This window comes from Heterodontus francisci, chromosome X (genome assembly GCF_036365525.1).
Source record: "Heterodontus francisci isolate sHetFra1 chromosome X, sHetFra1.hap1, whole genome shotgun sequence".
NCBI lineage: Eukaryota > Metazoa > Chordata > Chondrichthyes > Heterodontiformes > Heterodontidae > Heterodontus > Heterodontus francisci.
Genome location: NC_090421.1, coordinates 15,496,591 through 15,520,078, shown reverse-complemented (window position 1 = coordinate 15,520,078; position 23,488 = coordinate 15,496,591). Strand labels below are relative to the sequence as shown.

Below are 23,488 nucleotides of genomic sequence, written 5' to 3'. Positions count from 1 at the left end.
AATATCATAATAATGCTGATCCCAGAAAATTCATCAGGTCAATTTCATGCAGACACATCTGGCGACTAATGAAGCCCTGAGCCTGGTTAGTCCTCACTCCATGCCGATGTAAAGGTCAAGTACTCACTGACTTTCTCGTTCAGCGTGGCTCCGTTTAGTTGTTTGCTGTCTGCAATGTCGTGGTATGGTCTGATGTGAGGTGACTCCTCTACTGAAACAGCCAAATTATCTCTGTTCCCCTGCTCCTGCACAGGTTGCTGAAGATCTGTCTCAACACTGTGATTTTTATCAGTCTCCTGCCGTATGAGAGCAGAATGAGTTAGCGATATAGACAACTTCACACTGAAGAAAAACTCAAGCCTGTCATTAAATCACTGAAATTACAAGATGAGCTGTGGGGAGTTCTGGCATGGAAATTACCAGACACCACATGGATTTCTTACTGGCAAAGCAAAGGCTGTAGATAATCTAATGCTCTGTTTTAAGAGGTCTAAATTTACAAAAAATAGCTGATGATCTGGCAAAAGTTGACTGGGCAACCTTACTAGATAAACAATCGAGAACGGAGAATGAATGAGAAGTAGAAAATGCATTATACTAAAGGTAAATTGAGTACTGAAGACAAACGGATTCTATTTAAAATCCTTCTTTAGATTTAGATGTGCTCTGGGAGTGGACCACACATTGGAAAATGGAGTTTAATTTGGATAAATGTGGCGCGTTGCATGTTGGAAGGATCAACACTGAACATTTACAGGGAACAATACTGAGAGAGGTTGAGAGAGGAAAAGATTGTGATGTTATTGTGTACAGATCACTGAAGGCTCATGACTAATGTAGAGAAACTGTAGCTAAAACTAACAGGGTATTGGGTTATATTAACAGAAACATCCAATATAAATCAAAGGACACCATTCTGTCTTTATACAGATCGCTGGTCAGATCACATTTAGAGTACTGTGCCCAGTTTTGGTTCCATCACATGGTGGGTGATATAGTTGCCTTGGAGAAGGTCCGGAAGTGAGCTATGAGAATCATTCCTAGCTTAAACAAGCTACTCAGATGGGCTCAAAGACCTTGGTCGATTTACTTTAGAACAGTGTAGTTTTACAGGTGACCTGATAAAGGTCTATACAATAATTAAAGGGCTGGGTAGTGTGCCTATTAATAGATTATTCTAGTTTACCAGATTGGGGAGGACCAGGGGCCATGTGTTTAATCTGTGTAAGAGTAGGAATAAACTGGATGTTTGGGTGTTCTCCTTTCCCGGAGAGTACTGAGCCTCTGGAATACATTGCTGACTGGTATGGTGGGCGCTGACCCTTCAGTTCCTGACTGGGACAGAGATCACATCATATAGAAGGCCAGTGTCTTTATAGATAAAACACAGTCCATGTGATCTCCTGGACTGGTATCGATCACCTGAGGAGGTTGGAGAGCGATTTTCTGGAGTATTTTTCCCCTTCTTGGCCCTGGAGTTTTTCTGCAGGATGAGGGCTAGAGTTAGGTCGTGTCTAGTCATAATGCTCCTGCCATCATGGTGTCAGGCAGGCTTGATGGAGCAGCTGGTCTTTTCCTGCCCATCAACTTTGCTCTCTCTTTTGTCAATTTTGTTTGAATTTTCTTCTCGTGTCCGACCTATGCTCCAAAATCCCCTGTCCTACACACCACCCTACCCTCCTCCCTGTATCTTCACTGTGTTGAAATCAAGGCTCATCACAGCGTCTCCTACTCTAATTTATTCTTTCCCAGGACTGAAACCTGTGGAACTCCTCATTTCCCTCAGTCTTCCCTTCCTCCAGCAATCCACAGGATTCTAAACCTAAGTTTGAGGTCAGCTCATCACTACTTTATCTCGGTTTCTCTCCTACTCTTTCTAACCCTAGTGGTGCCCTGCACCATGGCCCACAGCCCCACACCTGGATTTATCAATCATGACAAAGACTTTTACAAAGATACACGGTCTGTGATTAATAGGGAGACTGAGTCAAGTCCATTTGCATTCCAATAGGGTGGAAGAAAGGGCCTCTCAACACTGCTTGGTGCAAGCTAGACAGATCTGAATATGCCAGCTGTGATCACTGGTCTATGCGGAGCTCATGTCAGCTGGGACAACAGTTGGGAAGCTCCAGATGTTCTTGTTAACCTTTAGCTGAGGGCTGAAATGGTGGGGTGGGGTCGAATTCCAGGTACTTGCTACTCACTATCCAGGAGCTCCTGATGGAGAATGCCCACATTAATGGAGGGCAAGGCTGGATTCGGTTGTGATGCCTTCCGTGATCCAAGAGCCTGCTGACACGATCTAGGCTCGCACAGAGAGATTGTCCATCTGGAAGAGGAACTGACACATGGCTTTCTCCAAGACACAGTGCTTTACAACAGGGGGATTGGGGGGGGGGGGACTAAAAAGGAGCTTCCCCATAATAATATCTCAAATATTGGTTGGCTAACTGAAGTGAGTCTTTGTCACTCCTTTTCCAGAAAAATATCTCATCTCCATGGAAACACCAAGCAATATTGAAACGTTATTGTCGGAGATGATTTCATAAAGAAGTGAAAACACCTTCGGGCTGAAACTCATTTTGGGTGGTTGTGAATTGGCTGTCCATTTAAACACCGAGGACAGTTATTTTTCCCAATGGGAAAACAGATGGAGCTGGGTGTAAAAGGGATGGCCAATTCACTCCTGCCGATAGTGAATTTTATCCACCTTGTTTGATCCTGGATTACAATAAACATTGAGCTTCATACAGGAAACAAAAATAGCTTACCTTTGAACAGTGTCCAATAGCTAAAAGATACAAACATAATCAAATATTAATAGTTTTACTTATAGTGTAAGAACATTCACACATAACAAATTACTGATAATAACAAACCAGGTTACTTTTAATGAGTTCACTCTATTCACAAAATATCCCAATTCCCCTGATTGCTTGTCGGGCTGATCTAATGGAGCTCTGTGGTCAGTGGGTCAGGCCCCTGCCAGCACAGTGAGTGCACACTAGTGAGCCCCCTGGTACAGTACCAGGACCACCCACTGCACCACTCAGGCCCCAGCTTCAAGACCCCAACCTGTGGTGAGTAAGCTGATCTCAGCTAAGGACAACAGTGACATGGCAGTTGCTCTAAAGCAGCGGACGAGGAGCCCAGAAAACACCAGGATAGTTAGATCTCCTGTCACTTGATGGAAACTGACATAGTCAGGAATCATAGACATGTCTGTGACATGGCACGATCCACCTGTCCATCTGACTTCGAGACCTGGGTGAGTCAAAACTTTCTTCAGTTAACCATTGAGAAAAACAAAGACAGCCTTTTCAGCTCTCATGTATACCCACGTCCATTAACTGCCTGCCTGTTCAGGCTGAAGCCAGTGCTGAGGGATCTTGGCAACCTGCTCGACCCTGGTCTACTCCATATCCAGTACATCATGTTTAGCATTATCCACCCCTTTAACACATCAACTTCCCTCGCTCCCACCATTCTCCCATCCCACCCAGCGTCTACCCCCTTCCACTCTCTCCCACTGACTCCAGGGGACGGACTCTATGCTGTTTCTGTACTTCAGTGCCAGTTACTCCACGCCTGCTTTCTGTAAATCTCTTTCAAAATGAGCCCACCTCTTCACCACCTCTCTCCCTGGCTCTTCGACGGCAGCTTTGACCCCAACAGTCACCCCCGAGCCCCCACACAGAAATTTCTCTTTAGTTGCTCACTGGTTCCCTGTTAAGAGCTGCAACATGTTTCCAATATGTGCGCAGCCTGGATATGCAAAAGATGGGTCACAATCTGTAGGAGTTTCATAGATACCTTGGCAGAAATGATTGATTATGTATTTTCTCTTCCAGGTTAATAAGATCACGATTACAACACAAACTGGGATTATCACTAATGTGCATCCAATAAGCCAATTCTCACTATCTCTGTGGAAACAAAATGCAATTTCAGATATATAAAGGGAATATTTTAATAAATTCATCAAAGCATGCGTGTTAGGGTCTGAGAATGGGTTGAAATCAAACTGTGCGATCTTATTCCGAAGAAGGGTCACTGACACGAAACGTTAACTCTGCTTCTCTTTCCACAGATGCTGCCAGACCTGCTGAGTATTTCCAGCATTTCTTGTTTTTGTTTGTTGTGCGATCTTATTAATGCACTGCTTAACACATTTGTGTCAATTTTTTGTCTGTTATTTTAATGAAGCCACTGAGCCAATTAATCATTAGACAGGATTGTTACCTGACACAAAAGGAGCTAAATTAGTAACTTATTAACTAACTTATTAGTAAAATAAGGCAGGATCTGGCCAAGGTAGACTGGAAAGAGTTACTTGTTGGGAAATCTACAGAAGAGCAGTGGGGGGCATTCAAAAAGGAAATGGGGAGGGTACAGGCCCAACATGTTCCCTCTAGTGTAATAGTAGGAGCAACAAGCCCAGAGAACCATGGATGACAAGAAACATTCAGGGTACGATGAGTAAGAAAAGAGAGGCTTTTAGCAAATACAAGGAGAGCAAATCAATGGAAGCATTAATGGAGTACAGAAAGTGTAGGATGGAGCTTAAGAAAGCAATTCGGAGAGCAAAGAGGGGATATGAGAAAGCTCTGGCTGGTAAAAGTAGGGAAAATCCCAAGATACTCTAGAAGTACATCAATGGGAAGAGGATAACCAGGGAAGGTGTAGGACCCATTCGGGACCAAGGGGGAAATTTGTGGGTGGAGCCAGAGGACATTGGTAGGGTGTTGAACAAATACTTCCCATCTGTCTTCACCCAGGAGAATGAGGATGTCGATATGGAACTGAGAGAGAGAGACTGTGAGGTTCTTGAGCAAATTGTCATAGGGAGTGACAAGGTATTGGAGGTTTTGGAAGGCTTAAAAGTGGACAAATCTCCAGGTCCAGACGATTTGTGTCCCAGGATGCTGTGGGAGGCGAGGGTGGGGATTGCAGGGGCTCTGATCCTAATTTTTAATTCCTCTCTGGCCACGGGGGAGGTGCCAGAGGACTGGAGAACAGCTAATGTGGTCCCACTATTTAAGAAAGGTTGTAGAGATAAGCCAGGGAACTACAGACCAGTGAGTCTCACGTCAGTGGTAGGGAAACTATTGGAGAAAATTCTGAAGGAGAGAATCTATCTCCACTTGGAGAGGCAAAATTTGATTAGGAATAGTCAGCATGGCTTTGTCAGAGGGAGGTCATGCCTAACAAATTTGATTGAATTTTTTGAGCATGTGGCCAGGTGTGTAGATGAGGGTAGTGCAGTTGATGTAGTTTACATGGATTTCAGCAAAGCCTTTGACAAGGTCCCACATGGGAGACTTATCAAGAAAGCAAATGCACATGGGATACAAGATAACTTGATAAGGTGGATTCAAAATTGGCTTAGCTGTAGGAAACGGAGAGTGATGACAGACGGCTGTTTTAGTGACTGGAAGCCAGTGTCCAGTGGCGTACCACAGGGATCTGTGCTGGGTCCCCTATTGTTTGTCATTTATATAAACGACATAGATGACTATGTGGGGGGTAGGATCAGTAAGTTCGCGGATGACACAAAGATTGGCCGAGTGGTTAACAGTGAGGTGGAGTGTCTTAGGTTACAGGAAAATATAGACGGGATGGTCAAATGGGCAAGAAAAGTGACAGATGGAATTTAACCCTGAAAAGTGTGAGGTGATACACTTTGGAAGGAGTAATGTGACACGCAAGTATTCAATGAATGGCCTGATACTGGGAAGTTCCAAGGAACAAAGGGACCTTGGCGTGTTTATCCATAGATCTCTGAAGGCAGAAGGGCAGGTTAATAGGGTGGTGAAAAAGGCATATGGGACACTTGCCTTTATCAATCGAGGCATAGATTACAAAAGCAGGGAGGTCATGTTGGAGTTGTACAGAACTTTGGTAAGGCCACAGCTGGAGTACTGTGTGCAATTCTGGTCGCCACATTATAGGAAGGATGTGATTGCACTGGAGGGGGTGCAGAGGCGATTCACCAGGATGTTGCCTGGGATGGAACATTTAAGCTATGAAGAGAGGTTGGATAGGCTTGGGTTGTTTTCGCTGGAGCAGAGAAGACTGTGGGGTGACCTGATCGAGGTGTACAAGATTATGAGGGGCATGGACAGGGTGGATAGGGAGCAGCTGTTCCCTTAGTTGAAGGTTCAGTTACTAGGAGTCACAAGTTTAAGGTGAGGGGCAGGAGGTTTAAGGGGGATTTGAGGAAGAACGTTTTTACCCAGAAGGTGGTGACGGTCTGGAATGCACTGCCTGGGAGGGTGGTAGAGGCGGGTTTCCTCACATCCTTTAAAAAGTACCTGGATGAGCACTTGGCACGTCATAACATTCAAGGCTATGGGCCAAGTGCAGGCAAATGGGATTAGGTAGACAGATCAGGTGTCTTTAATGCATCGGTGCAGACTCGATGGGCCGAAGGGCCTCTTCTGCACTGTATTATTCTGTGATTCTGAGCTCAATGCAATCCGCAAGACTGCAGACCCATGTAACATCACTGTCTTCTCGACATAGGACAAATTTTGCACCATCTAAACAGTGGACACAGGAATTTCACACAGACTCATTATTACATTGATCACACATATTACCCAGTGTCTGTACAACTGTATCATTTTTTGTCAATTTTATGCACAAAGTGAAGGATATTAACAGGGTTAGATACAGAGTAAAGCTCCCTCTACACTGTCCCCATCAAACACTCCCTGTAATTTTTGCAGCCTGGACAAGTCCGTGTTCCATGTATATATGGAGTGTGCGAGGTTGCAGCCCCTCTTTGAGTATTTGAAGGGGCTACTCCTCAAGATTTGGCTGCACTTCAGCCCCATGCTCCTGATCTTTGGGCACCCGGTGCGGAGGGGCATGGGCCGGGAGGAGGATCTCCTTGTCGGTCTGTTCCTGGGCCTGGCCAAGGTGGCAATTCACAGGTCCAGGCTGCGGGCCATTGGGGGGTCCGTCCTCCCTGACTGCCTGCCCCTCTTCTGAGGTTACGTTCGTGCCTGGGTGTCCCTGGAGAAGGAGCATGCGGTGTCCGCCAGTACGCTTGAGGCCTTCCGCGACCGGTGGGCACCGCAGGGACTGGAGTGCATTGTCGACGCCGAGAATGGCATTTTAATTTGAGTTTTTGTTTATTTCTGGTTTTTAATAAAGTTATTTAAAATATATAAGTATGTTTATAAAGGGGGCCTGAGGAATAAAGGCCCCCTCGACATAGAATATATAAAAGGGGCCTGGGGTATAAAGGCCACCTTATATTAAAAAAAAGATTAAAAAAAACAGGGTTAGATACAGAGTAAAGCTCCCTCTACACTGTCCCCATCAAACACTCCCAGGACAGGTACAGCACTGGGATTGGCTGGGCAATCTGGAGCACTTCTTGCCTGCAATCAGAGGGAGCAGCTGCACTTGTGCTGCTGCATCTGCAGAGTGGAGAGAGGAGTGAAACCATCAAGAAAGGCTGCAATTGTTTTGGAGAGGTCGGTGTCAGAACACTTGAAAGACTCTAAGTTTGAACTGTTTGGGGGAAGGAGAAGAGGCCGGAAGACTTGGGTGGGGCTGCCAAATCCGGTAAGGGGGCCCCTGTATTTGTATTGGTGCTTGCACACAGGGAGCTCCCTTCCCACCCCAACTGCCTGCTCGGGACAGCTGGAGTTGCCCGGGTGAAGACTTTTTGTGAAAATCAGAAGAGGAGAGTACCGGGCGGCTCCAGCCATCCCGGGCGAAGAAGCCTCCCCCAACTGGAAGACAACAAATAGTTTTGGACTAATTGTGATAAAGGTGCTCCAACTGGCAGTTGGAACAAATATCCTTTTCAGCCTTTCTCTCCCTTCCTCCACTCAGTCGCCTCAGTCACCTATCCTCCCTTTTTCCTTTACCTTCCTACCCCAATCCTCCTCTACTCCCACTCCACTTTGTTTAAAGTTTGTTTGTTTTTTTTTGTTTCAATTGTGTAAATTTGCTTTGTTTCTTGGGGGTGGACGTGGCTCTTAGACCCCATGGCAAGCCCTCCTTCGCCGGTGGCGGGGCCTTCCCGTACATATGCTGCTGCGGCTGCTGCAGCTGCACCTATTGCTCCGTCACCGTTTGCTTTATTAACATTGAAGCGTGGGGTCAAGAGCTACGTCCACCCGAACATGACGATAGAGGCATGTGTGAAAGCAATGGCCGAGGTTGTCGGCCCTTCGGCCATTGTTGCTGCCTTTAAAATGTACGGGAAGGCAGTGTTATTCCTGAGGACCGAGCGGGCGGTGTCCCTGGCTTTGAACAAGGGACTCACTGTCGGCGGGACCTTTCTGCCAGTGGACCCCCTGGAGGCCACAGCGCAAAGGCTCATTCTATCCAATGTCCCGCCCTTCATTCCTGGTGAGCTCCTCCTTCCCCACCTGCACCATCTGGGGGAGGTAAAGACGGGGCTCGCTCCAGTCTCGCTCAGTCTTCGGAAGAACAGCCTCCGGCACGTGTACTCCTTCCACCGCCAACTATTCATGCAGCTGGCGCAGGAGGAGATCACAGAGGGCCATTTCAATGTTCCAGGGGATGGCCTACTGCATCTTCTGGACCTTGGACGGGGTGCGGTGCCATGTCCGCAAGGGGGTGGGGCATGTTTGTAAGAACTGCCCCAACCTCCCGGCTGCCAACTCCACCTTGGCAGCCCAGGGTGGCGCCGCTGCACCTCCTCCCACCCCCGCTACACCTCCACCAGATACCGTTCAGTCGGTGCCGGAGGCTGTGGTTTTCACGGCCTCCAGCGGGGAGGGGAGTGCCCGTCCAAGTGGAAGGAAGGCGCGGAGGAAAAATAAACATTGAGAGGCACGTCCCCTGGACACCGTGGCACAACCCGAGCCTGAGCTCAGCCCAAGGCCCGCTCCCAGGGAATCCACCTGTCCCAGGGCTGGGCTCAGGCCCAGGGTAACCAGTGGGAAGGTGGGTGCGGAGGCAGAGGCCCCTGATGACATGGAGGTCTCTGAGCATCCGCGCCCCCCCCCGAAATAAGAGGAGATGTCCCTCCTCTGAAGAAGGCCCTGAACCACGGGGTCCATCTCCTGGCGTGGGTCCTCGGGCTCCCCCTGCCACCAGCACGATCAGGGCTTCAAGCCCTGGACGGGAACCCTCCACCCCTCAGAACGGAGGTGGGGGAGATACCCCTGTGATCTTGTCAACTCCTGAGGTGGGGCGCCCACCCTTGGTCGGGGAATCTGTGGACCCCACGGGAGAAATCATTCCTTTGGCCGATGGGTCGGGTGTCCTGGGTGAGAGTGAGACCTGTCCAGGGGCCGCCCTCCCAACAGCCTGACACTGCCGCCCGGGATGTACCCGACCCAGAGGCCAATCTGTGTAACTCCCTGTCTGCTGGTCCTGTGGGCGCTGACGGGACGGGAGATGGCCTCCTCTCTCCACCTCTGAACCCGGCTCCGGCTGGATTTCCGGAGCCGGGCACTTCCATCTCCCCTGGACCGCTCATTGGCCTGGGGTTGGAGATGGAGGGGGGTCCTGAACCGCTAGTGCCCACAGGCTCCAGTTCCATTCTAGACCCCAGAGAGGACTCCTCCGCCATCAATTCTGGGGGTGGGATCTTGACGTAGGCGGGACCAGCTGGCGTGGCTGGGACGTCCGCCCCACAGTGTGTGGTGGGTGTGTCGGCCGCTGGCGGTGACGATCCGGAGGAGGATGGGGATTCGGTGTGGGGCACGGAGGATGACCTTGATTCCATCGCCAGTGAGGTGGCGGAGTCCCTCGTGCCTCCCACCAAGTCTCCTCTCATCCCCACGACGGAACTCCGGGATTTCCTCGCGGTTTGCAGGGGCTGCCACAATAAAGTTCAGCTGGCCCTCGACCGTTGGTCGAATCTGGCGCTGATCATCCAGTACGTCCGTGCTACCCTCAAGAAAGCGGGCAAGCGTGAAACTGGTTGAGAGGCGTCGTTTTAATGTGTTCCTCAATGGGTTGCTGGGGGAGTGGAAGGCCAGGTGCACTTCTGCTCCCTCCTCACAGTGAGGTGTTGGTGACGGTTTTAAGTACCTTTGACATGAAGATAACCATAGCCAGCCTCAACATCAATGGCAGCAGGGGGTCTCACCGCAGATTTCACAATCTCTCAGTCCTTAGGGAAGGGAGATACGCGGTGAGCTTTCTGCAGGTAACCCACACCATTCCGGGAGACGAAGCCACCTGGCTCCTGGAGTGGCAGGGTGGGGGTCTACATGAGTCACCTCACCCCTATTTCTAGTGGGGTGGCTATCTTGTTGGCCCCGACTTTTCAGCCGGAGATCTTGGGGGTCAAGGAGCTAGTGCCGGGCCGCTTGCTCCACCTCGCCGTTCGCCTGGGTAGCGTGCCGCTCCACTTTGTGAACGTGTACGCGCCCAGGCCCGGCGCGTTGCAAGCGCGCTTCTTTGAATAAGTGTCCGCTCTCTTGAGCTCCATCGGTAGCGGCGAGTGCATCATCCTCAGGGGGGATTTTAACTGCACCCTCGAGGTGGGGGATCGTTCCGGTCCCCAGCGCGGCCAAGCGTCGGTGGAGAAGTTGAGGGGACTGATCAGCTCCCTTAACTTGGTGGACGTCTGGCGGAATCTCCATCCCGACTCCAGCGCCTTCACGCGGAGGTCTGGAGGAGGGTCCCGAATCGATCGCCTCTACTTTTCGCAGGCGTACGTCTCCCGCGTCTCGGCGGCCTCCTTGAGGCTGGTACCGTGCTCGGACCACCGCCTGGTGTGGGTGGAGTTCACTCCGCTCCGCACGCGGGCGGGGTCCGCATACTGGCACTTTACAAACCGGCTGCTGGAGGACGAGCGATTTCGGGACTCGTTCTGTCGATTCTGGGCCGACTGGAGAAGGAAGCAGGGGGGCTTCCCCTCCTTGAGGCTATGGTGGGATGTGGGCAAGACTCACATCCGCGTCTTCTGTCAGGAGTACGCGAAGGGGTCGACCAAGAGGCGGGAGGCCGTGATCGGGCGCCTTGAGAGGGAGGTGCTCGACTTGGAGTCCCGCCTTGGTCATGCCGTCGTGGACCCGGCCCTGTGGCAGGCGTACAAAGAGAAGGGCGCGCTGAGGGACCTGCAGCTCATAGGGTCCCGAGGCGCGTACGTGAGGTCGCGGATCCAGATCCTGGAAGATTTGGACCACGCCTCACCCTTCTTCTACTCGCTGGTAAAATGGCGGGGGGTCCGTAAGCAGCTTGTCGAGCTGCTGGCCGACGACAGATCCTCCATCACGGATCCGGAGGGAATGGGCCTCCTGGTCCGTACTTATTACAGTGCGTTGTTCTCTCCGGATCCGTCCAGTGAGGATGCGCGCAGAGTTTTGTGGGAGGACCTGCCGCAGGTCAGCCCGAAGGATTGGAGGCTCCGCACACGTTGGCGGAGCTGACTGGCGCCCTCCACCAGCTCTCAAGGGGCAAATCCCCAGGGCTGGATGGGTTGACCGTGGAGTTCCTCAGGGCATTCTGGGACGTCCTGGGGGACGATTACGCGCGGGTCCTGGGGGAAAGCCTGGCGACCGGGCAGATGCCCCTCTCGTGGCGCAGGGCGGTCATCGTCCTGCTGCCGAAGAGGGGCGATCTCCGCCTGCTTAAAAACTGGCATCCGGTCTCCCTCCTCAGCACGGATTATAAGATCTTTGCCCGGGCTATGTCTACCCGCCTGGGCTCCGTGCTGGCCCACATGATCCACCCCGACCAGTCCTACACGGTCCCAGGCCGGTCCATCCAGGACAACATCCACCTGGTCCGGGACCTGATCCATCTTTCCCAGACGACTGGTCAGTCGGTCGCCTTTCTCTCTCTCGATCAGGAGAAGGCGTTCGACAGGGTGGATCATGAATACCTTTTCGGGACTCTGCGCGCTTTCGGAATTGGGCCGCATTTTGTGGCCCGGGTCCGACTTTTATACGCCGCCGCAGAGTGTCTAGTCAAAGTTAACGGGTCCTTGACGGCGCCCCTTCGCTTTGGGAGAGGAGTGCGTCAGGGGTGCCCCATGTCCGGCCAATTGTATACCATCTGCGTGGAGCCCTTCCTGTACCTGCTTCGCAGGAGGTTGACGGGATTGGCTCTGCGTGAGCCGGCCATGCGGGTCATCCTCTCGGCCTACGCCGACGACGTGCTCCTCGTGGTCACAGATCCCGTTGACTTGCGAAGGATGCGCGACTGCCAGCAGACCTTTTCTGCCCTGTCCTCCGCGGAGATCAATTAGGAGAAATGTTCCGGACTCCTGGTGGGTCAGTGGCAGGTGGACTCCCTGCCGGAGGAGATGACACCTTTTGCGTGGAGCACCACGCACCTCCTCTATCTGGGAGTCCACCTTAGCCCCGCTGAGGAAGCCTGGCCGCCAAACTGGCAGGAGTTGGAGATGAAAGTCACCGCTCGGCTGGGGTGCTGGACAGGACTGCTCAGAGTGCTTTCCTACAGGGGCCGAGCGCTGGTCATAAACCAACTGGTGGCCTCCATGCTGTGGTACCGGTTGGTCACTTTGGCCCCACCCCCTGCATTTGCCAACAAGATCCAGAAGAAACTCGTCGATTTCTTCTGGGGCAAGAGGAAACACTGGGTCTCTGCCGTGGTCCTGAGTCTCCCGATCGAGGAGGGCGGACAGTCTCTGGTGTGCGTCCGCACCCAGGCTGCGACTCTCCGCCTTCGGACCTTGCAGAGATACCTGTACGTCGAGCGTCCTCCTAGATGGTGTGCGCTGGCGACGTATCTTTTCCGCCAGTGTCACTGCCTTCAAGACGACACGCAGCTCCCGGTGGAGTCAGTTAGCCGCGCTTCTCTGAGGGAGTTGCCTGTCTTTTACCGGGATCTATTCCGAGTCTGGAACATGGTCGCCTCCAGTCAGGGCGCTCCCCCGCCGGCGGAGGAGAGCGCCTCGGCTGTCCGGGCGGCCGACTCCGGGGACGGTCCGGCGGGCGGAGGAGTAGCCAAAACCCCCGGGACGCCCCTCACTGCGGGTGGCGAGGGGGCTCGGGAGTGCGGAGCGATCCCGGCTGAGCTGACCCCCTGCTCATCGGACCCAAGCCCCGAAACCCTCCTTGGGAGCCGGTCCCGCACAACCCGAGCCGCCTCTCGGAAATGCCCTCCGTGCCATTCCAATCGGTGCGGAGGGGTTTCTTGTACGGGCTGCTCCTGCACACTCTCCACTTCCTCGCCCTCGTCAGCCGGCTGGACACGCCCTGGCGGTCCGCGTTGCCATCTGGTGGCGAGGGGAAACCCCGATGGAGTTCTCTCTACGGAGGAGTCCTCCCCCTTTACATCGGGGACCTGGGGTGGAGGGTGCTGCACAGAGCAGTCCTGTGCAATAGACTTTTAAGTAGGTTCACGGACTCCCAGGCCGCCTGTACTTTCTGCGGCCTGGACGAGTCCGTGTTCCACGTTTATACGGAGTGTGCGAGGTTGCAGCCCCTCTTTGAGTATCTGAAGGGGCTGCTCCTCACATTTTGGCTGCACTTCAGTCCCACGCTCCTGATCTTTGGGCACCCGGTGCGGAGGGGCGTGGGCCGGGAGGAGGATCTCCTTGTCGGTCTGCTCCTGGGCCTGCCCAAGGTGGCAATTCACAGGTCCAGGCTGCGGGCCGTCGGGGGGTCCGTCCACCTTGATTGCCTGCCCCTCTTCCGCGGTTACGTTCGCGCCCGGGTGTCCCTGGAGAAGGAGCATGCGGTGTCCGCCGGTACGCTTGAGGCCTTCCGCGACCGGTGGGCACCGCAGGGACTGGAGTGCATCGTCGACGCCGAGAATGGCATTTTAATTTGAGTTTTTTGTTTATTTATTTGATTTTAATAAAGTTATTTTAAAAAAATATGTATATAAAGGGGGCCTGAGGAATAAAGGCCCCCTTGATATAAAATATATAAAAGGGGCCTGGGGTATAAAGGCCACCTAAAAAAAAAATAGGGTAAGATACAGAGTAAAGCTCCCTCTATAAAAAAAAAATGGGTTAGGTGTAAAGTAAAGCTCCCTCTACACTGTCCCAATCAATGCATTACAAAGCCAACTTCAGACTGTGGGGCACAGGCTACCCAAGCAGCAGGGTGTTCCCCCCACCCCCCACACCCATCCCCAGCCTGTAAGGAGGTTTCTTGGTTTTGCCTGTACAGCATTAGTGTGACGTTTTTCCATTTCCTCCACCATTTACCCTGTGACCTCTGAGTGAGACTACCCATAGAACAGGCCATATAATATCTTTTAGTTCCTGGCACTGAATATCACACACCCCCAGGACCCAGGTGTGGTTTATGACATGATGGTATCTAGCAGGCCTGATTTTAGGAGCATAGGAACAGGTGGAGGCCATTCAGCCCCTTCAGCCTGTTCCATCATTCAGTTAGTTCATGGCTAGTTTTTATCTTAATGCCATCTACGCACCTGTGCTCCATCCCTTGATACCCAAGACTGACAAAAATCTATTGCTTTCAGTCTTGGACAATGCAATTTGTCCTCATCTTCCACAGCCTTTAGAGGGAGACATTCCAGACTTACAGGCTGGAATTTTACGGCCCCCCAACGAGTGGGCTGGTGGCGGGAAGGGGCGTCAAATTGAGTGGGAAGCGGGGGGGCCGTTCCCAACCCCCTCCTGCCCCCGCTACAATTTTACTCCGGGCAGCGGCGGCAAGTAACGACCCACCCTTAAGTGGCCAATTAACTGACAGTTAAGGGTCTCCTCCACTGGTACTTTACCCTTGGCGGCCGGACGGCAAAGGCCCCAAGAACACCGCCTGGTAAAACCAGGAAACCTCCTTGCAGGCTGGGGATGGGTGGGGGCGCCCTGCTGCTCGGATACCCTGTGCCCCACAGAGGGCCGCCCCGAAGCCCCGACTGCTCCCAACGCACAACACTCCTCCCACCAAGTGACACCCCTTGCCTCGTCGGGGCCCGGACGATTGTTCCCGGTGAGGCCCTAAAAACTTACCTGAGTTCCAGGGCTGTCCTTCCTGTTGCCTCCGATGGCTGGGTGTAGTCCCAGCAGTGGCCGCTGCTCCCGGTGGCGCAGCTGCGACTAAGAGCTGCTGGCCCGCTAATTGGCTGGCAGCTCCATTAGGCGGGACTTCCTGCTTCAAGGAGATGGAAGTCCTGCCCAAGACCAATTAAGGGACAGGGGAGCGAAAACTCTGGGACGGGTTCCCCAGGCCTGGCAGGGGTGGGCTTGCCCCCAATTTTCAGCTGGTGGGCGGGGCCTCTCACCCAACATAAAATTCCGGCCACCATGTCCCAATCCCTTGGACATTTCAGTCCAGCTGCTTCAATCCTAAATTACAAACCAAATATGTTTTACAAATGCCTTTATTGTGAAAGGCTGTACGCCTCTGTGGCAAGGCGTCAGTCATGGCTCACTGGGTAGCACTCTCCCGAGTCAGACGGTCATGGGTTCAAGTCCCACTCCAGCAACGAGCCCAGAATCCAGGCGGACATTCCCAGTGCTGCACTGTTGGAGGTGCTGTCTTTCAGATGAGATGGTAAATTGAGGTCACGTCAGCCCCTTCAGGTTAATGGAAAGTGTGTGTGAACATTTGGGTAAGGATCGGCTCAGGATTGAATGGAATGACCACTAGGAGAAGAATTGCTGACAGTTCCTATCCAGATTTGTGCACTGAAACGGGACAACAAAAGCTGCCAAAAACCCCATGGAACTACATTCGAACAGGACTCAGCACCTTCGAGAGAGAAAGGGTGAAATCTGGTGGTGGGGGCGGAGCAATGCTGCCAGGAAGTAGGTAGGTAATTCCTGCAAATGTGTTGGACCTATAACAGTCTACTCACTCTGTCACTTCTTTAGCTGGTTTTGTAGATGTTTCTTCAGATAAATTATTCCCATTTGGTTGAGGGCGGCACACTGTGTCTCTCCTGTAAGCTCCTGAAAAATATAAAGTTTAAGCGCTGAACATTCCCAATAATAATAGATGGGATTTGTTACACTCGGAGGGGGCAGAGCAGAGGGAGCGCCGCAGTGTCAGAGGTGCCATCCTTCAGATGAAACGCTCAACTGAGGCCCTGTTTGCCCTCTCAGATGGATGTGGAAGATCCCATGGCAATAATTGAAAAGCAGGGGAGTTCTCCCTGGTGTCCTGGCCAATATTTATCCCTCAATCAACATCACAAAAACTGATTATCTGATCATTATCAACAACAGCAACAACTTATATTTATATAGTGCCTTTACTGTAATAAAACATCCCAAGGCACTTCACAGGAACAGTTATAAAACCAAAAATATAAACCAAAATATGACACCGATCCACATGAGATATTAGGTCAGGTGACCAAAAGCTTGGTCAAAGAGGTAGGTTTTAAGGAGTGTCTTAAAGGAGGAAATCGAGGTGGAGAGGTGTAGGGATGGAATTCCAGAGCTTGGGGCCTAGGAACTGAAGGTGTGGCCACCAATGGCAGAGTGATTAAAATCAGGGATGCACAAGAGGCCAGAATTAGAGGAGTGCAGATATCTCTGAGGCTTGTGGGGTTTGAGGAACTTACAGAGATAGGGAGGGGCGAGGCCATGGAGGGATTTGAAAACAAGGATGAGAATTTTAAAATCAAGATGTTGCTTGACCGGGAGCCAATGTAGGACAGCGAGCACAGGGATGATAGGGGAACAGGATAGGGTGAGAGTTAGGACACAGACAGCAGAGTTTTGAATGACCTCAAGTTTACGGAGAGTGGAATGTCTGAGACCAGCCAGGAGTGGGTTGGAATACTCAAGTTTAGAGGTAACAGAGGCATTAATGAGGATTTCAGCAGCAGAATGAGCTGAGACAGGGGTGAAGTCGGGCAATGTTACAGAGGTGGAAAGAGGTGGTCTTAGTGATGGCGCGAATGAGGTCGGAGGCTCATCTCGGGGTCAAATATGACACCAAGGTTGCGAACAGATTGACTTGATCTCAGACTGTTGCCAGGGAGAGGGATGGAGTCGGTAGCTAGAGAATGGAGATTGGAGCGGGGACTGAAAACAATGGCTTCAGTCTTCCCAATATTTAACTGGAGGAAATTTCTGCTCAGCCAGTACTGGATGTCAGATAAGCAGTTTGATAATTCAGCAACAGTGGAGGAGTGGAGAGAGGTGATGGTGAGGTAGAGCTGGGTGTCGTCAGTGAACATGTGAAAAGTAACACTGTGCTTTCGGATGATGTCGCCGAGGAACAGCATGTAGATGAGAAATAGCAGGAGGCCAAGGACAGATCCTTGGGGGACACCAGAGGTAACAGAGTGGGAGCAGAAAGAAAAGCCATTGCATGTGATACACTAGCCACAATTAGATAGATAAGAATGGAACCAGGTGAGAGCAGTCCCACCCAGCTGGATGACAGAGTGTTGGAGGAGGATGGTGTGGTCAACTGTGTCAAAGACTGCAGACAGGATGAGGAGGACGAGGAGGGAGTTCACTTTTCTCACAGACACATAGGATGTCATTTGTGACTCTGATAAGAGCTGTATCACAGTGCTGTTTGTGGGGGCTTGCTGTGTGCAAATTGGACGTTCCATTTCCTACATTAAAACTGCACTTCAAAAGTACTTCATTGGCTGTAAAGCACTTTGGGACATCCTGACATCATGAAAGGTGTAATAGAAAAGATTTACATTTATTTCTCATGGGCATAGGCAGACAGATGCGGTGGTGTCCAATTTTATTCTGTGAGGGTTGTGATAAAAATAGCCACCTCCCTGGTTCTGACATTTCTATGTTATATCCTTACATTTAAATTGGAGCTCGGCCAGGACTCTGGGATTTTTAAGATGGAAGTCTTGCATCAGTTTTTACTAAGTTTCCTGTTGCTCTCTTAGTCCGTAAGCAAGGCAGATAAATTGGACTGCAGTATGTGGGAGCTTGTGGACAGCAAGACAGGAGATATCTCCGTCTCAGATCTCTCTGACAGCTATTGAGCTGAAGTGCCAGTTTGAGACACTTTGGCACATAACAGAGGGGGAGCAGTATCAGGGCAATTTGCTCCAGACTTAGGTCACACCTTGCAAAAAGGTATAGTTTCAGAATGGGGTTAGTGTGGCTGATAGTGTACAGAGTAAAGGGAACCCAGGTGAGATACAGAATGAGGAACCACAGAAACTGATCCTATCCAACAGGTACGATATACTTGCTACCTGTGAGGATAAGGATAAAGACAGTCGGAAGGAAAGCCAGAATGTGGACCATAGCCAGAATGTGGAACAGGAGGCTGTCCAAAGTGAGGAGGAGGAGGGGAAGGAGATAGGGACACCTAATGTGGTAGTTGTAGGGGATTTAATAATTAGAGGGGATAACAAGCTTTGTAGGCCGGATTGGATCCATGCTGGCACCAACAATATAGGGAAGAGTAGGCAAGAGGTCCTGTTTGAAGAGTACAAGAAACTAGGAGCTAAAGGACAGGACCTCAAAGGTTATAATCTCAGGATTATTACCCCCGCCATGTACAAATTGGTATAGGAATAAGCAGATTAGGGAGATGAACACATGGCTGAAGGAGTGGTGTGGGAAGAAAGGTTCCAGTACTGGGACAGGAAGGAACTGTACATTGGGATGGGCTTCACCTGAACTGGGTTGGGTCCAGGGTCCTGGCGGAAAGGATAAAAGGATAAATAGGGCGGTCACAAGGACTTTAAACCAGTAAATGGGGGGAGGGTTTAGGTGAAAAGATCGCATTAATAATAGGTCAAAAACAAACACAAGGGAAGTGAGTAGGGTAACAGTCAGAAATTGTGCTTTAGGCACCACAGGTGAAGGGAAAACTAAAAGATGTAAAGTAATTAAACCAGGAGAGAGAAATAGGAAACGTGTGAGTAAAACATTATAGCAGAAGGACAGGTTAGGGTGTGTGGCATAAACAAGCACTCTTTACACAAACACACCGAGTATAATGAACAGAAATGAATTGCAGGCACAAATTCAGCTTGGAGGGTATGACATGGTAACCATTACTGAGACATGACTGCAAGACGGTCAGGACTGGGAACTAAATATACCAGGTTATAAGATCTACAGGAAAGATAGGGAAAATGGTAGAGGGGGAGGAGTAGCCTTAGTGATTAAGGATGAAATCACTTCAATGATGAGAGGATATAACGAGAGGTAAACAGGGAGTGGAGAATATAGGAACATAAGAATTCGGAGCAGGAGTAGACCATATGGCCTCTCAAGCCTGCTCTGCCACTCAGTCAGATCATGGCTGGTCTTTGGCCTCAGCTCCACTTTCCCACCAGATTCCCATATCCCTCAATTCCCCTCGAGTCCGAAAATCTATCGATCTCAGCCTTGAATATACTCAATAACTGAACATCCACAACCCTCTGGGGTAAAGAATTCCGAAGATTCACAACACTCTGAGTGAAGAAATTTCTCCTCATCTCAGTCCTATATAATTGTCCCCCTTATCCTGAGACTGTGCCCCCGTGTTCTAGATTCCCCAGATAGGAGAAACAATCTCTCAGTGTCTACCCTATCCAGCCCCTTCAGAATCGTGTATATTGCAATGAGATCACCTCTTATTCTTCTAAACTCCAGACAGTACAGGCCCACTCTACTCAATATCTCCTCACAGAACTACCCTCTCATCCCAGGAACTAATCTAGTGAACCTTCACTGTACCGCCTCCAAGGCAAGTATATCCTTCCTTCGATATGGAGACCAAAACTGGTCTCACCAAAGCTCTATACAATTGTAGTAAAACTTCTTTATTCTTGTACTCCAACCCTCTTGCAATAAAGGCCAACATACCATTTGCGTTCCTAATTGTTCGCTGTGCACACGTTAACTTTCTGTGACTTGTGTACAAAGATGCTGCCTCAGATCCCTCAGAACACTAACATTTAATAGATTCTCACCATTTTAAAAAATATTCAGTTTTCCTATTCTTCCTACCAAAGTGAATAATCTCACACTTTCCCACATTATACTCCATCTGTCATCTTCTTGCCCACTCACTTAACCTGCCTATATCTCTTTGCAGACTCTTTGGGCGAGATTTTAACTCATTCAAAATGGAGTTAAAATCAGGTCCTTTGTGACCTCCTCACAGTTTACCTTCCCACCTAGCTTTGTATCATCCGCAAACTTGGATATATTACTCTCGGTCCCTTCATTTAAGTCATTGATATAGATTGCAAATAGCTGAGGGCCCAACACTGATCCTTGCAGTACCCCACTAATTACAGCCTGCCAACCTAAAAATGACCCATTTATTCCTACTCTTTGTTTTTTTTAAACATTAACCAATCCTCTATCCATGCTAATATATTACCTCAATCCAGAAGCCCTTATCTTGTGCAATCTTATCAATTGCCTTTTGAAAATCCAAATATACTACATCCACTAGTTCCTCTTTATCTATCCTATTTACTCTAATAGATTTGTCAAACACGATTTCCCTTTCAAAAAACCATGTTGACTTTGTCTAATTATACTATGATTTTCTAAGTGCATTGTTAAGACTTCCTTAATAATAGATTCCAACATTTTTCTGATAACTGATGTCAGACTAACTGGCCTGTAGTTCCCTGTTTCCTCTCTCCCTCTTTTCTTGAATACTGGTGTTACATTTGCTAACTTCCAATCCGCTGGGATCTTTCTAGAATCTAGGGAATTTTGGAAAATCATAACCAGTGCATCTACGATCTCTGCAGCTACCTCTTTTAGAACCCTAGAATGGAGGTCATCAGGTCCTGGGGATTTGTCGGCTTTTAGTCCCATTAATTTCTCCAGTACCTTTCTCTTGACTAATATTAATGATTTTAAGTTCCTCACTCTCATTTGACTCTTGGTTCCCCACTATCTTTGGTCTGTTTTTTTCTGTCTTCTCCTGTTAAGACAGACACAAAATATTTGTTTAACATCTCTGCCATTATAATTTCTCCTGTTTGAGCATCTAAGGGACACACGTTTACTTTTGCTACTCGTTTCCTTTGTACATACTTGTCAAAGTTCTTCCAATCTGTTTTTATATTTCGGTCTAGTTTACTCTCATTCTATTTATTCCCTCTACCAATTTTTTGGTCATCCTTTGCTGGTTTCTAAAACACTCCCAATTCTCAGGTTTACTATTCTTCCTGGCCTCTTCTTTTAATCTTAGCCCTTCCTTAACCTCTTTAGTTGTCACAGATGGAGCACTTCTGCGGAATTCTCATTTCTCAATGGAATGTATGTTCATTGAGAATTATGAAATATTTCTTTAAATGTTCGTCATTGCTCATATACCATCTAAGCTTTTAATCTAAGTTCCCAATATAATTTATGGATAGGATGAAGAAATAGAAATGGATTTAAGACTATAGTGGAAGTTGTGTATAGGCCCTCTGGTAGCAGCTGTTTTCCACAATGATAACCAGAATTTTACACCCCCGCTGCAATTTTATAAGGGATGGTGGCGGCGAGAAACAGCCACTGTTAACTGCCACTTGAGGGCCTCCTCTCGCCATCGCTGCTATTTTACCCGCGGCGGGCGGGCAATTCAAACCCTCCAGGAGGTAACCAAGTTAAACCTGGCAGCTTCCTTGTGGGCTGGGGGGCAGCTTCCTGATCAGGCACCCTGTGCCACACGGAGGGCACCCCCCCCCCCCCCCCCACAAAATGACCCAACCGCCCCGACTACACAACACTCTTTCCCCCTCTACCCCCACCCCCAACTTCTCAACCGGCCCCCCTTGTCTCGCCAGGGCCTGACAAATTGTCCCTGGCGAGGCCCCAGAGCCTTACCTTTTTCCATATTCCTGCTATGACTGGGTGTAGTCCCAGCAGTGGCCACCGCTCCCAGTGACGCTGCTGGGACGCCAATTGGCCAGCAGCTCCATTAGGTGGGACTTCCTGCCTCTAATATTGAATCGATGATGGGCTCACCAAAAATAACATAAACAAGATAACAGTGATGAAGAAAAAAATGGCACAAATGAGTGATGAATCCCTAGGACCAGATGGTTTATACCCCAAGGTTTTAAAAGGAAGTAGGTGAGAACATTGCAGATGCTTTGACTATAATCTTCCAAAGTTCTCTGGATTCTTCAGATTGGAAAATTGCGCATGTCACTCTGCTATTTAAGAAAGGTGAGAAAGGAAACCAGGGAATTATAAATTGGTTATCCTTTAGACCAATTAACATCTGTTGTCAGGAAATTACTACAGTCTATAATTAAGGATAAGGTGACCGAACATCTTGAAAAGTTTCAGCTGAGCAGAAAGCCAGCATGGATTTGTAAAGGGTAGGTCATCCTGATGAATTTTTTGAAGGTGTGACTAAAGTAGTGGACAGGGGAATGTCAACGAATGTTATTTTTATGGACTTCCAGAAAGTATTTCATAAGAGACTGTTAGCTAAAGCTGAAGCTCATGGAACTGAAGGCAAATTATTGACCTGACAGGAAATTGGCTGAGTTGAAGGAGACAGAGAGTAGGGATAATGGGCAGGTACTCTAATTGACAGGATGTGACTAGTGGTGTCCTACAAGGATCTGTGTTGGGACCTTAACTAATCACTGTATTTATTAATGACTTAGATGGTGGGACATAAAGCAACGTATCCAAGTTTGCCAATGCTGCAAAGATGGGTGGCATTGTAAACAGTGTCGATGGAAATGTAAAATTACAAAGAGATATTAAAATAGATATTAATAGATAAAGTGAATGGGAAAAAGTGTGGCAAATGTGAAGTCATCCACTTTGACCCAGAAAGCATAGAACAGGGCACTTTCTAAGCTGGAAATAGTGGAGGCCCAAAGATACCTGGGGGGGTATCCAAGTACACAGATCATTAGAATATCATGAACAAGTACAGAGAATAATCAAAAAGGCTAATGGAATGCTGGCTTTTATATCTGGAATCTCTGGAATTAAGAAGGTTAAGGGGTGATTTGATCGAAATGTTCACGATATTAAGGGGAACAGATAGGGTAATTTGGGAGAAACTATTTCCGCTGGTTGGGGAGTTTAGAACTCGGGAGCATAGTCTAAAAATTAGAGCCAGACCCTCAGGAGTGAAATTAGGAAACATTTCTTCATGCAAAGGGTGGTAGAAGGTTGGAGTTCTGCAAATGGCAATTGATCAGTTCATTTTAAAACTGAGATTGATAGATTTTTGTTAGTCAAAGGTATTAAGGCGTAAGGGGCAAAAGGCAATATGGAGTTAGGTCACAAATCAGCCATGATCTCACTGAGTGGCAGAACAGGTTGGAGGGGCGAAATGACCTCCTCCTGTTCCTATGTTCCCACATGCAACGCTGTCTGCAGGAATGAGCATATTACTGATGAAATCAAATGGATCCCATGAACTGCTTTCTGGAAGGGGTTAATGTAGTCTTTGTGTACTCATGGGAGTGGACGGAGGGTGTAAGCCAAATAAACAGGACGCAGCAAGAACAGGGCCAAGAGTGATGGACACACTGAGGGTGGGACTGGTCATGTAGAGAGAGAGATGTTTGTGCAGATATGGGTCAGCAGTTCCTGGTGATGGCTTGCCTCCATATTTCAATGAGCTAGCTCTTTTGCAGTTATTTTGATACCAATCTGCTTAGATAGGTTTTCATGCAT

At 49.3% G+C, this 23,488-nt stretch overlaps 1 protein-coding gene across 1 annotated transcript in view; it reads right to left on the bottom strand.

Moving 5' to 3' along the window:
- LOC137358731 (tumor necrosis factor receptor superfamily member 5-like) overlaps window positions 1-23,488 on the bottom strand; it is a 69,482-nt gene that overhangs the window by 19,617 nt on the left and 26,377 nt on the right. Inside the window, exons 5-8 of the mRNA XM_068025004.1 lie at window positions 15,751-15,844; window positions 3,814-3,926; window positions 2,772-2,791; window positions 128-296 (exon numbers count right to left, since the gene is read on the bottom strand). Of these exons, the coding sequence (XP_067881105.1) occupies window positions 128-296; window positions 2,772-2,791; window positions 3,814-3,926; window positions 15,751-15,844 (396 nt within the window). The remainder of the gene's footprint in view (window positions 1-127; window positions 297-2,771; window positions 2,792-3,813; window positions 3,927-15,750; window positions 15,845-23,488) is intronic.